This window comes from Gorilla gorilla, chromosome 23, assembly GCF_029281585.2.
Source record: "Gorilla gorilla gorilla isolate KB3781 chromosome 23, NHGRI_mGorGor1-v2.1_pri, whole genome shotgun sequence".
Lineage (NCBI taxonomy): Eukaryota > Metazoa > Chordata > Mammalia > Primates > Hominidae > Gorilla > Gorilla gorilla.
In genome coordinates this window covers 16,219,827-16,236,772 of record NC_086018.1, presented here as the reverse complement: position 1 = coordinate 16,236,772, position 16,946 = coordinate 16,219,827, and the positions used below count along the sequence as shown (strand labels likewise).

The 16,946-nt window shown below is 29.2% G+C and overlaps 1 protein-coding gene across 1 annotated transcript in view; it reads left to right on the top strand.

The window, feature by feature from the left end:
* LOC134756411 (uncharacterized) overlaps window positions 1–16,946 on the top strand; it is a 41,048-nt gene that overhangs the window by 6,548 nt on the left and 17,554 nt on the right. Inside the window, exons 2-5 of the mRNA XM_063705035.1 lie at window positions 10,892–11,012; window positions 12,499–12,557; window positions 13,026–13,050; window positions 15,997–16,083. Of these exons, the coding sequence (XP_063561105.1) occupies window positions 10,892–11,012; window positions 12,499–12,557; window positions 13,026–13,050; window positions 15,997–16,083 (292 nt within the window). The remainder of the gene's footprint in view (window positions 1–10,891; window positions 11,013–12,498; window positions 12,558–13,025; window positions 13,051–15,996; window positions 16,084–16,946) is intronic.

Sequence of the window (16,946 nt, the reverse complement as noted above, 5' to 3'; positions counted from 1 at the left end):
TTATATATGTTATGTAGAATTATATATATATATATTTGTGGGAGCCCTATTTCCCATCTCATAACTTATTTTAAGAAGCACAGCATAATAATGTGTGGGCTTGGCATTCAGTTTTTGAAACAAAACACTGAGCCTTCAATGACCTTCCTGTACATGTAAAAGCACTCCTGTCTGCATGGCAGCAGTTGGACCTCCCAATGTGGATTGTGCCTTCACCCTGGAATGTTTATGCCCTATCCCCACGGTGATGGGATTAGGGATCTCCTGCCGTTGGTCCTAAGTGCCACTGTCTCTGCTGAGTTTTTCAAAGGTCAGAGCAGATTGAACCTTTGTGGTTTCATTGTCCCTGATTTTGATTTTTCTTATGGGGAACCTGTGTAGCTGCATTCAAGGTATGTTGATACTGGCCCGTCAAATGCGATCTTTTCAAATTACTAGTTAATGTTTTCAGAATATTTTCTTCAAAAAATGATCCTTTGTATTTTCCATACGCAGTTATAAATATGTTTCATGGTTCTGTTTTATTCCTCAATTTATATATTTGATTATTGTACCAAGCAGAGTGCGTTTGAAATTTTTCTTCCTTTAAAAAATATGTATCTTGACTTTGGGAGGCCAAGGCAAGAGGATCACAAGGTGAGGAGATCAAGACCATCCTGGCCAATACAGTGAAACCCTGTCGCTACTAAACATACAAAAAATTAGCAAGGCATGGTGGCAGCTGGTGTAGTCCCAGTGTGGTGTAGTCCCAGCTACCTGGGAGGCTGAGGCAGGACAATTGCTTGAACCTGTGAGGCAGAGATTGCAGTGAGCCAAGATGGCGTCATTCCACTCCAGCCTGTGCAACAGGAAAACTCTCTGTCTCAAAAAAATTATATATATAATATAATATTTATATATTACATAAAATATATATAATATATTCGTAATATATAATATGTAATATATATTATATGTCATATCATATATATTATGTCATATTATATATATTATATATAGAATGCAAAATATTATATATTGCATATATTATATATATAATTGTATACATCAATTATATATATAATTGTATACATCATAATTATATATATAATTATATACATCATAATTGTACATATAATTCTAAACATTAACATTATCTGTAATTATATACATTATAATTATATACATTACAAATATATACATTATAATCATATATAATTATATACATTATAATCAAATATAATTATGCACATTATAATCATATATATAATTATGCACATTATAATCATATATATAATTATGCACATTATAATTATATATATAATTATGCACATTATAATTATATACAATTATGCACATTATAATTATATATAATTATGCACATTATAATTATATATAATTATGCACATTATAATTATAAACATAATTATGCACATTATAATTATATACATAGTTATATACATTATAATTATATACATAATTATATACATTATAATTATATACATAATTATATACTTTATACTTATATACATAATTATATACATTATACTTATATACATAATTATACGCATTACAATCATATATATAATTATATACATAATGCATATAATTATAAATATACATAATTATATATATTATATATAATATGTAATATGACAATGTTTATTATTTTATATGACACGTATAATATATATTATATATAATATCCTATATATTATATACTATATTACATATAGGATATAATATATAGTGTAATATATGTGATATATTATATTATATATATCATATATGTTATATATATTGTATGGTATATACTATATGATAAATGATATATTATTCATAATGTGTGATGTATAATATATAATATGAGATATATTATATATAATGTATGATACAGAGCATATATCATATTATATATAGTATATGAAATGTTACATATAATATATATATCTTATATATAATGTATGACACCTTATATATAATATATGATATATATTTCATATATTATATATTATATTACACATAATTATATTTTTTTACTTTATATATAATATAACATAATATATAATATATTATATGTTATTATATTATATTATATTATATTACATATTACATTATATATTTTTTAATGTTATACATTATATTTTATATAATATAATATATAATATATTATGTATAGTATAATATATATTATATTCTATATGTAATATAATATATATTATATCATATATAGTATTATATATTATATTTTTTATAGTATTATATATTATATTCTATATGTAGTATAATATATATTTTATATATAGTACAACATATATTATATATAATATATTATAATGGATTATATTGTGATATATGATATATAATATATATTATATATAGTATAATATATAATCTATCATATATTGTAATTCATTATAATATGATATGTGATATATAATATATACGATATATCATATGTAATATTATATGCAATGTATATTATGTATTTTACATATTATATAATATATGATTTATAATATTATAGTATATATTATATATATTATATTATATACAATATATAGTATATATTTCATTTTAGATTATATGTAATATATATTATATTATGTATTATATATAATATATTATGTTAACTATTATATATAATATATATTACATTATATATGATATATATAATATATATTATATATTCTTAAATAATATGTAATATAACAATATATATTATATATTATTATAGTGTATATATAATTATATGTATTATATATAACATTTACATATTGTTACATTTTATAAAATGTAATATATATAATATAAGGATGCAGGATGTGAAAGGAAATTATGTCTATTATATATATTATATTATATATAATTATATATATATTGTATATTTGGGGGTACCCTATTTCCCATCTCCTAACTTATTTTAAGAAGCACAGCATAATTATATGTGGGCGTGGGATTCAGTTTTTGAAACAAAACACTGAGCCTTCAATGACCTTCCTGTACATGTGAAAGCACAACTGTCTGCATGGCAGCAGTTGGACCTCCCACTGTGGATTGTGCCTTCACCATGGAATGTTTATGTCCTATCCCCATGGTGATGGGAATAGGGATCTCCTGCCGTTGGTCCTAAGTGCCACTGTCTGTGCTGAGTTTCTCAAAGTCAGAGCAGATTGAACGTTTGTGGTTTCATTTTCCCTGATTTTGGATTTTTCTTATGGGGAACCTTTGTAGCTGCATTCAAGGTATGTTCATACTGGCCTGTCAAATGCGATCTTTTCAAATTGCAAGTTAATGCTTTCAAAATACGTTATTTATAAAATTATCCTCAGTATTTTCTATATGCAGTTATAAACATGTTTCATGGTTATGTTTTATTCCTCAATTTATATATTTGATTATTGTACCAAGCAGAGTACCTTTGAAATTTTTCTTCCTTTAAAAAATACGTGTCTTGGCTCAGGCCTTTAATGCCAGCTCTTTGGGAGGCCAAGGAAGAGGATCACAAGGTGCGGAGTTCAACACCATCCTGGCCAATACAGTGAAACTCTGTCTCTACAAAAAATACAAAAAATTAGCCAGGCATGGTGGCAGCTGGTGTAGTCCCAGTGTGGTGTAGAACCAGCTACCTGGGAGGCTGACGCAGGACAGTCGCTTGAACCCATGAGGCAGAGGTTACAGTGAGCCAAGATGGCGCCACTGCACTCCAGCCTGTGCAACAGAAAAAGGAGCTGTCTCAAAAAAATTATATATATATAATATATTATTTATATATTATATATAATATATATGTAGTATATAATATATAATATATATGATATGTCATATCATATATATTATGGCATATTATATATTATACATAATAGAAAATATTATATATAATATATATTACATATATAATAACATACATTATAATTATATATAATAATATATATTATAATATATATTATTATATACATTATAATTATATATAATTATATACATTATAATTATATATAATTATATACATTACAATCATATATAATTATATACATTATAATTACACATATAATTATATACATTATGATTACATATATAATTATGTACATTATAATTACATATATAATTATGTACATTATAATTACGTATATAATTATGTATATTATAATTATGTATATAATAATATATATTGTAATTATATATAATAATATACATTATAATCATATATAATTATATACATTATAATCATATATAATTATATACATTATAATCATATATAATTATATACATTATAATCATATATAATTATATACATTATAATCATATATAATTATATACATTATAATTATATATAATTATATACATTATAATTATATATAATTATATACATTATAATTATATATAATTATATACATTATAATTATATATAATTATATACATTATAATTATATATAATTATATACATTATAATTATATATAATTATATACTTTATAATTATATATAATTATATACTTTATAATTATATATAATTATATACATTATGATTATATATAAATATATACATGATAATTATATATAAATATATACATTTTAATTATATATCATATGCATTTTAATTATACATAATTATATACATTTTAATTATATATAATTCTATACATTTTAATTATACATGGTATTATATACATCATAATTATACATACAATTATATGCACTGTAAGTATACATAGAATTATATACACTGTAATTATACATATAATTATACACATTATACTCATACATATAATTATATACATAATAATCATACATATAATTATATACATTATAATCATACATATAATTATGTACATTATAATCATACATATAATTATATACATTATAATCATACATATAATTATATACATTATAATCGTACATATAATTATATACATTATAATCGTACATATAATGATATGCATTAGAATTTTATATAATTATATACATTAGAATTATATATAATTACATTATAGTTATATATATAATTATTTACATTATAGTTATATATATAATTATTTACATTACAGTTATATATATAATTATTTACATTACAATTATATATAATTATTTACATTATAATTATATATAATTATTTACATTATAATTATATATAATTATTTACATTATAATTATATATATAATTATTTACATTATAATTATATATAAGTATTTACATTATAATTATATATATAAGTATTTACATTATAATTATATATAAGTATTTACATTATAATTATATATAATTATTTACATTATAATGATTTATAATTGTATATGTAATACATATAATTATAAATATACATAATTATATATTATATACATAATATGACATATAATAGATATTATATTATATGACATGTATAATATATTATATATTATATATTATATAGCATATATATTATATAACATATGATATATTATATTATATATATCCTATATATTATACATAATGCATGATATGTAATATATGATATATGATATATAATGTATGATACATAATATATAATATAAGATATCTTATATACAGTGTATGATAAATAACATATGATATGTCATATATTATATATAATATATGAAATATTATATATAATATATATGATATCTTATATATAATAGATGACATCCTATATATAATATAGGACCTATATTTTATATATTGTATATTATATTATACACAATTATATTATATAAGATTACATATATCACATTATATAATATATCATATGATATATAATAAATCATAATATATAATACGTTATATGATATATAATTTATGATAATATATTATATGTTATAACAGGTTATATCATATATAATATCTCATAATATATTATATGTCATATATTATTATTTTACATTATGTAATATAATATATTATGTATATTATGTAATGTTATATATTATATTCTATATAAATTATAATACATATTGTTTATTATATAATAATATATATTATGTATGATATATTATATATAATGTATATTATATATCATATGTAGTATATAATATATATCATTTATTATATGTAATATAATATATTGTATTCTATATAATATATAATAGATTATATGTTTTATATAATATATAATATATATTGTACATTATATTGTATATAATATATAATATATATTATACTTTATATTGTATATAATATGTATAATATGTATTATATATGATATAATATATAATATAATAATATATTTTATATATTATTATATTATATATAATTTCATATATTATATTATATATAGCAATTCTTTATTATTATATTATATGTAATGTAATATATATAATATAAGGATACAGGATGTAATAGGAAATTATATCTATTATATATATAATATTATATATAATTATATCTATATATATATTTGGGAGTGCCCTATTTCCCATCTCATAACTTATTTTAAGAAGCACAGCATAAGAGTGTTTGGGCTTGGGATTCAGTTTTTGAAACAAAACACTGAGCCTTGAATGACCTTCCTGTACATGTAAAAGCACAACTGTCTACAAGGCAGCAGTTGGACCTCCCACTGTGGATTGTGCCTTCACCCTGGAATGTTTATGTCCTATCGCCATGGTGATGGGATTAGGGATCTCCTAGCGTTGGTGCTAAGTGCCACTGTCTGTGCTGAGTTTTTCAAAGGTCAGAGCAGATTCAACCTTTGTGGTTTCATTTTCCCTGATTTTGGATTTTTCTTATGGGGAACCTGTCTTTGTGCATTCAAGGTACGTTCATAGTGGCCTGTCAAATGCCATCTTTTCAAATTTCTAGTTAATGCTTTCAAAATATGTTATTTAGAAAATTATCCTCTGTATTTTCCATATGCAGTTATAAATATGTTTCATGGTTATGTTTTATTCCTCAATTTATATATTTGATTATTGTATCAAGCAGAGTACCTTTGAAATTTCTCTTCCTTTAAAAAACACGTGTCTTGGCTCCGGCCTGTAATCCCAGCACTTTGGGAGGCCAAGGCAAGAGGATCACAAGGTGAGGAGATCAAGACCATCCTGGCCAATACACTGAAACTCTGTCACTAAAAAAAATACAAAAAATTAGCCAGGCCTGGTGGCAGCTGGTGTAGTCCCAATGTGGTGCACTCCCAGCTACCTGGGAGGCTGAGTCAGGACAGTCGCATGAACACGTGAGGCAGAGGTTACAGTGAGCCAAGATGGCGCCACTGCACTCAAGCCTGTGCAACAGAAAAAGGTGCTGTCTCAAAAAAATTATATATATATAATATATTATTTATATATTATATATAATATATAATATATTATTTATATATTATATATAATATATAATATATTATTTATATATTATATATAATATATAATATATTATTTATATATTATATATAATATATAATATATTATTTATATATTATATATAATATATAATATATTATTTATATATTATATATAATATATAATATATTATTTATATATTATATATAATATATAATATATTATTTATATATTATATATAATATATTATTTATATATTATATATAATATATTATTTATATATTATATATAATATATTATTTATATATTATATATAATATATTATTTATATATTATATATAATATATAATATATTATATATTATATATAATATATAATATATTATTTATATATTATATATAATGTAAAATATATTATTTATATATTATATATAATGTAAAATATATTATTTATATATTATATATAATGTAAAATATATTATTTATATATTATATATAATATAAAATATATTATTTATATATTATATATAATATAAAATATATTATTTATATATTATATATAATATAAAATATATTATTTATATTATATATATTATATAATATATTATTTATATATTATATATAATATAAAATATATTATTTATATATTATACATAATATATAATATATTATTTTATATTATATATTATATATAATATATTATTTATATATTATATATAATATATAATATATATGTGATATATCATATATAATATATAATATGTCATATCATATATTTTATGTCATATTATATATTATTACAATAGAAAATATTATATACAGTATAATTATACATATAATTATGCACAGTATAATTATACATATAATTATGCACAGTATAATTATACATATAATTATGCACATTATAATTACATATAAGTATATACATTATAATTATATACATTATGATTATATATAACTATATACATTATGATTATATGTATAATCATATACACTGTGATTATATGTATAATCATGTACGTTGTGATTATATGTATAATCATGTACGTTGTGATTATATGTATAATCATGTACGTTGTGATTATATGTATAATCATGTACGTTGTGATTATATGTATAATCATGTACGTTGTGATTATATGTATAATCATGTACGTTGTGATTATATGTATAATCATGTACGTTGTGATTATATGTATAATCATGTACGTTGTGATTATATGTATAATCATGTACGTTGTGATTATATGTATAATCCTGTACGTTGTGATTATATGTATAATCATGTACGTTGTGATTATATGTATAATCATGTACGTTGTGATTATATGTATAATCATGTACGTTGTGATTATATGTATAATCATGTACGTTGTGATTATATGTATAATCATGTACGTTGTGATTATATGTATAATTATGTGCGTTGTGATTATATGTATAATTATGTACGTTGTGATTATATGTATAATTATGCGTGTTGTGATTATATATAATTATGTACGTTATAATTATATATAATTATAATGTACATAATTATATATAATTATAAATATAGATAATTATGTCTATTATATATATAACAAACTTAATTATATATATTATATATAATACATATAATATGACACATAATATATATTATATATGTTATATATGACACATAATATATATTAAATTATATGACATGTACAATATATTAAAATGTATATAATATATCATATATTATATAATATATGATATATAAGATATAATATATTATAATATATATTATATTATATATCATATATTATATTATAAATATTATGTAATATGTATCATATATTATATTATATATCATATACATGATATATAATATATGATATACAATATATGATATATTATATATTATATATAATGTATGATATGTAATGTATAATAGAAGATAAATTATATATAATGTACGATATATAACATTATATATAATTTATTAGATAAAATACATGAAATATATATAATATCTGATATCTTCTATTTAATATATGACATCATATATACAATATATGATATATATTTTATATATTATTTATTATATTATACATAATTATATTATATAACATTATATATAATATATCATAGTATATTATGTAATATATTGTACTATGTTTTATATAATATATCATAATGTATCTTATAGTACATTATGTTATAGATAATATATCATAATATAAAATATATCATATATTATTAGTTTATATTATATTATATTATATATTGTATTATATATTATGTAATGTCATATATTGTATTATATTATATATATAATATAATATGTATTATATTATGATATATTATATATAACGTATATTATATATCATATGTAATTTTATGTAGAATATATATTATATATTATATATGATAATATATTATATTATATATACTATATAATGTATATTATATATATTTTATATATAATATATAATATATATTATATTATATTATTTATATATAATATGCATTATATATATTATCAAATATATTGTATAATAATATATATTATATATTATTATATTATATATAATTATATATATTATAATATTATTTATAATTATATATGTTATATATAACAATTATTTATTATATGTAATATAATATATATAATATAAGGATGCAGGATGTAAAAGGAAATTATATTTATTATATATATAATATTTTATATAATTATATATATATGTATTTGCAGGTGCCCTATTTCCCATCTCATAACTTATTTTAAGAAGCACAGCATAATAATGTGTGGGCTTGGGATTCAGTTTTTGAGCAAAACACTGAGCCTTCAATGACCTTCCTGTACATGTAAGTGCGCAACTGTCTACATGGCAGCAGTTGGACCTCCCTCTGTGGATTGTGCCTTCACTCTGGAATGTCTATGATGCCCTATCGACCATGGTGATGGGATTAGGGATCTCTTTCCCTTTGCTCTGCCACTGTCTGTGCCAGCCAGGCCGCTGGGCCATTGTGGCAGATGGTGATGCCCTTTGTGTGGAGCGCACTGAGTGGGCACTGAGGCAGACACAGTACTTTTGACAACTTTATCTGCTTCTTTCAAAACTGGGTCTGCATTATGATAAAGTTGTCGGTTTTAGGCCAAGCAGGTGTATGTCATAGAACAATGACTTGGGAGTTCAGAATCCTGGGCGCGAATAAGCCTCTGAGCCTTATTAAGCTGTGAAATCTAAAACAAGACATTTCACTGATAATTAAGCCTCATGAGCCCTTATACTGTACACTTTACCTACATCAAATCATTCGGCCATCACCACAGACAAATGGCATGATTGATTTACTATCACCTTTCGCTTGGCAGAAAAAGACAGAGATGAATGTGCCCAAGCTTATGAGCCCCTCAGCAAAAGAGCCAAGATGGGAACGCAAGCATACAGCCCCAGTGCTGAGGCTCTGAACTATTGACCTGCCCTCAGCACTCAGCCTTGGGATCATGAGTCACTGTGCAAGGGAGTTCCAACATCTGCATGTATGTCTGGAATGATCTGAGCCTGTAGAGTTCCTACACACTGGCCCCATTATAGGGTGGTGTCTGTGGTCACACAGCTCAGGGCAGGTATTAGTACATGAATAGCTTAGCTGTGTCATAGTCTTTATGTGAAAGGCACATGAAAGCCCAAATGCTTTTGAACTGGTTGCGGATTTTGAGTTGGAGGACAACACTTGGGACAACCGGTCACATTCCTTCAGTGTGCGGCCACTCCTCAGCACATATCCCAAAGCCGGTAAATAATGGGAAGACCCTGTACTGATGTTTGATGGCATTATGAACTTCAAATGACCCCTATAGAAATGTTAAAAGAAAAAAAAAAGTCTGTGAGCTACACAGCCTGGGGACAACACAAGTAAGAACACAAAATACCACTAAATAATGAGCCTCATGTGTCACCCTGCTTGCAACTCCCTCGGCAGCTGGTTTGAAGAGCCTCAGTGCTCACCAGGGGCCATCTCCCCGCTCTGCCCTCTCTCGCTGTGAGTTGCCTGGGCTGAACATACGCAGCCCCTCACATGATGACTGCAAACACAGGGCAAAGGAAGACTGAATGGAAAATGTATGGTTATAGTGGTTATTTTAAAATATAAGTATTTCAGTATTTTCTAATCTTTAATAATTGATTATTTTTAGGGGCTTTTTTTTTTTTTTTTTTGAGACAGAGTCTCGTGCTGTTGCCCAGGCTGGAGTGCAGTGGCATGATCTCAGGTCACTGCAACCTCTGCCTCCTGTGTTCAAGCGATTCTCCTGCCTCAGCCTCCTGAGTAGCTGGGACTACAGGCACGTGCCACCATGCCTGGCAAAGTTTTTGTGTTTTTAGTAGAGACGGGGTTTCACTCTGTTAGCCAGGATGGTCTCAATCTTCTGACCTCATGATCCACCCGCCTCGGCCTCCCAAAGTGCTGGGATTACAGGCGTGAGCCACCACACCTGGCCTGATTTTTTATTTTTATTTTTTTTGAGATGAAGTCTCTGTCACCCAGGCTGGAGTGCAGTGGTGCAATCTCAGCTCACTGCAATCTCTGCCTCCAGATTCAAGGGATTCTCCTGCCTCAGCCTCCTGAGTAGCTGGGTTTTTTGTTTTTTTTTTAGTTGAGATGGGGTTTTACCATGTTGGTCAGGCTGGTCTTGAACTCCTGACCTCAAATGATCCGCCCACCTCCACCTTCCAAACTGCTGGGATTACAGGTGTGAGCCACTATGCCTGACTGATTATTTTCATAACCAAGAAAAGAAATAAATATAATTAATGCTGGTGCATGTTATTAAACCTAGTTTTTAAAAAATTCACACATATACAAGGCAGAACCCTATACCCTCCATGATAAATGCAGTAGCAGTGTATGTGGGTCTGTGGAGGTTGAAAGGGACTTGGTAGATGTCAAGAAGGTAGTGGCAGTCCTGCTGGGCTTTTAAAGGGTCTGAAGAAGTGACAGGATGCTGTGGTTGAATCCAAGCATGTATTTTACCATTTGTTCATTTGGAGTTTGATTATTTCATGTTGCTTTCATTTGCCATTACCTGAAAAGCCAAGGGCTCTACTCTCATTTCCTTGCTGCTCTTTCTTTGCCTTCCTTGGTCCATGAAGAAGATGGTCCAGGAGAAGCTCATTCCATGCTTGTTAACCAGGCACACCCCTAAGTCCCAGTCCCTGAGTCATTCATGAGTAGCACTGCCAATGAACTGACAGCCATGCTGTGTCCCTCCACATCCCCTAGGTGACTCGAAGAAGCCTTCCAAAAGGCGTGTGAAAAAGGAGCCCTACTCTACTACCAAGGTAAAGTAGCCTGTCTTTGCCTAAGATGTAAATGTTGTTTTCTTGGATCCTTTATTTTTCAGTTGATATCAGCTATGGGAAAATTATCCACTACATTATAGATGTTAGATAATATTTTCTTGGGGATGGAGGAGGTGTATTTTACCAACTGACACCTGATTCCAGAGGACGTGCAAAATTGGCAGTGTCAGACAGTACACTGCGTGTTAAGGGATGTTTTCTTCAGGAACAAGCTTTCCACTTTAGATAAGAATTCTGCAATTGCTACTCAAAAATTACCTAGACAGAAACATTCTTCCAGAAAAGCCCCTGTGCTTTCCTAAGGGAACTCTACTCTAGAGTTGGGGCTTTTGACTTGAACCTTATTTCCAATCTTGGTTACCCAGAGTTTCCAAGTGAACAAAAGACCTGTGTGAGCCATCCATAGCATAGCCTGATTCTCAGAGTGTTTTCCTTCTCTAATTGCAGGTGACTTCAGGGAGCACATTCAATGGTACGTATTCTGGAATCACTCACTGGTTGTTAGAAAAGGATTCTATAGGAAATCTGGAGCTTAACTGCTGGCTTTTGTCTGGAGAGCCTCCATGATCCAAGACATCTGGTGGGAATGAGGATGTGGGGTAGAGTAAAAGAAACTGGTTTTCCAGGTGACATACTATTTTTATCTATGTATAGTTTCTGGGAACGTGTTCACATTAGGTTGTGTGTGGGTATGTGTGTATTAGGGTGGGGGTGGGGTGAGGAGGTCTGTGTGCACGTCTGCATGATTTGCTTGTGAATGTGTGTCTATGTGTGTTTCCCCCAGGAAAAAAATGTTGTGTTTACCCAGCACAACTCTCAGTGCCATTTTTCTTAATTTAACAAATCAGGCCACATACTTTACTTACATTAGTTCACACCTCATCATCATCATGCCCATATGTTGTGAGCTTGTTTATTGAGCCCACATGCCAGATGGAGAAACTAAGCCACATACATAAATGTGCCCTGGTTCACTTGCTGCATAGTGAAGAGTCAAAATGTTTACTCATACGGTGCTAATGTTGAAGGCCTGAACTACAACCTGTATTTATCAGCCAGTGAAGAGATCATTATTCACCATGCGAGGGAGTTCCAGCAGCCTCTATGCCTGGAATTACCCATGCCTGCAGAGATCCCAAACGCCATCCCTCACATAAGAGAGCCTCATGATCTCATAATCCAGGTAGCTATGTAGGCATCTTCCTGCAGGTGTCACATAGTCCTTAGTGTGAAACCAACATAGAAAGCCCATGTTTCTGATCAAATCACAGGTTCTGAAACACTAAGGGAGGCACTAAGTAGGACAATGTGGTGCCTGCGTGTCATAGCTGGGTCTCCTCAAGACATGGATCAAGTCCAATAAGAATTGGGGAGATGTTTTCGAGTCTTGATGGAGTTATCACCACAAGCCCTCTGAGCTACACACTTTAGGGATCATGACCATTAAGTACTCAAATTACCATTTGGTGTTATCCGGGTATCCGTCATCCTTGTGGCAACTCTCTTGTGAAGCTGGTGTGGACAGCCTCAGTGCTGGAGCTGTGCCTCCCTTCTGAGTGGACCCTTTCTGTGTTAGCAGGTGGGTACAAGCATGGGGGTCAGCACACTCAGTGGATTTACACACACAGCATTGAAGAGTAAGGCTGGGCTTCATTATTTGTACATTTTCAATAACTGATGATCTTCATAACATAAAATCAATGATGTAGTACACTAGAATACTGTCCCTAGTATTGAATCTTGTCTCTCAACAAAGGGTTGCTTAAAGTCACATGACAGATTCCATTCAACTGATGACACATGCTGTAGCAGCAGTTAAAGCAGTCATTTGAAAAGGCTTTTACTATAAACTTACATGTGAGCCTGAAGTGGGGGATAAAGGAGGTGATTAGCTCCCCTGTGCCATGTTTCTATTATGTGCGTGGTGGAGGAAAATTACACAGGAAGGTGATGGACAGAACAGAGCAAAGGATTGGACAGGTCCATTGAACCCATAAGACTATGTTGAGGTTAGTGAATGAGATTGGTCATTTTAAGTCAACTTTTACCCAGAGCTGGTGCAGCCACTGCCCATTCTTAGCCAGAACTTATTGCAGGCAGCTCTGATCAATAGTCAAGGAGGCAGTGGGGGTTGCAGACTTAATTCATTAAATCACCAAAGCACCAGCCCACACGGCCACTTTTCCAGTTAATTCACAGTAGCTTGCATATTCAGGTTTGATCAGTGGAAGGGAAGTTACTCTTTGCAGACCCATCTTTTGGCAATCATTTTGCAGTGTCGGAAGGTCTGAGCAGCCTCGGGAGGCAAGCAGTCCCTGGTCCCTCAGTGTAGTCACTGGAGGAGACAGTCACTGAGAGGCAGCTGGCAGGGTGAAGGGAAAGGGGAGGCAGGCCACAGAGATGACAGCCTTTAAGCTGTCATACTGGGGAGGTGAAGGATCTGAAAGAGGAAGGAGAATTCTTTATCATTAAGGACCTGTCCTTATCTCAGGCATTTCCTCCAGAGCATCACCTTTGTCCACCCACACACCTCGGGCTAGGAAGACTGGAGAAAGACAGTGAGGGGTCTCTTGGGTCTCTGGCACAGGGCGTGAGGAAGAGGTGGCAGTTTTTCAGGAATCTCTCTCTCTAGGGAGCCAAATACATTTCCCATCTCAGGTCCTTCACTCAGCGGGGTTGAGGTTCTGCTCATCACTTATCATCTCTGAATGTCAGCACCCTCAAGTGTAAAATCTCAGCCACAGCCCCTCCTCTGCACGCCCTGCAGGGCTGCTGTTCTCCATAAACCATAAGGCATCATGCCCACAGAAAAGCTGAACAGGAAAGCATGCTCCACTGCCCCGGAGCCATCCAACTTCCCCCTCCATATTCCGCCACTGCTAAGTGTCCAGCTTATTCCTCCTGGCATGTAGTAAACACTTAGAGAACATTACTGAAGTACCAGTCCTCTCTAAGGTTTTCCTGTATTTAGTGATTTTTTAGCCCTGTACTGTGATACTAAGAAGTAGGGCCTAAATAGGGCCTAAAAAGTATTGCTAAAATTACATTATGACAGTGCAGAGAACTGAGGGCAGAGGGAGGACATGAGCTTGCTAGGTCCACATGGCTTAGTGGAATTTGAATCCGGGCCCCCACTCTGCACCAGCCCTGCACTCACGGTCATCCTGCTGTGTTCTCCTCTCCAGGAAGGCACTGCCCACGCAGTCTGTCTGATAGAGGTGTTGAGTGCTCACTGAACTCCGTGATCTTCCTGAAACCCAACTTTGATTCAGTGGGCTCTGCTTGGAAGCCTGTAAAGAAAAGGATCATAAGTTTAAACTTAAAACAGATTATCACTATTTTCCCTCTGGTCTTCTGTCAGCAAGATGTCAACAGCCCTATCTATTGTAAATGCATTAACCAGCATCTTCTCTGATAGAGAATACAAGAAGATATGCTGTGCACACCAACCAGTGTCAGAGACCTCATGGCTCGCCGGTAAAGAAGAAGAGGTACCCACAAGAAGGTACTGTGGAAGTTCATTAATTAAGTTGATTCAAGAATTGCAATTGCGGGGAGTATTCAGTGTCCCATATGTAAGAGGAAACTATGAAGAGACTAAGCCATATTTTTTAATGTGTCAGGATTCTAATTTGCCTGGTCAGTAAATATTGCTACAACCACAAAAGTAAATATCTACTTAAAAGTCAATTTTGGTTCATGTTTAATGATAGACAGTGTTTCAAGCTAATGTCTAGAAATTACCTGGTTGTTAAGCATAGATCTCCCTGAAAGAGTGGTGCTATATTATTATTTTTCAATTAATATATCACTTTAGAGAGTTTGAAATTGACATAAAAACTGAGCATATGGCCGGGCGTGGTGGCTCACACTTATAATCCCAGCACTTTAGGAGGTCAAGGCAGGCGGATCATCTGAGGTCAGGAGTTGGAGACCAGCCTGGCCAACATGGTGAAACCCCATCTCTACTAAAAATACAAAAAAATTAGCCGGATGTGGTGGCAGGCACCTGTAATCCCAGCTACTCAGGAGGCTGAGGCAGAGAATCGCTTGAACCCGGGAGGCAGAGGTTGCAGTGACAAAGATCATGCCATTGCACTCCAGCCTGGGTGACAAGAGTGAAACTCCATCTCAAAATAAATAAATAAATAAATAAATAAATAAATAAAAATTGAGTATATAATACACGAAGTTCCCATATTATTCTGTCTCCTCACCCTCACTTCCTAATTTCACCTATTAGTAACATCTTACATTACTGTGGTACATTTGCTAGAATAATGAGAAAATATTGATACATTATTATCTGAAGTCTACATTAGCATGATGTTCATTCTTTCTGTTATACATATATATGAATTTTGAAAT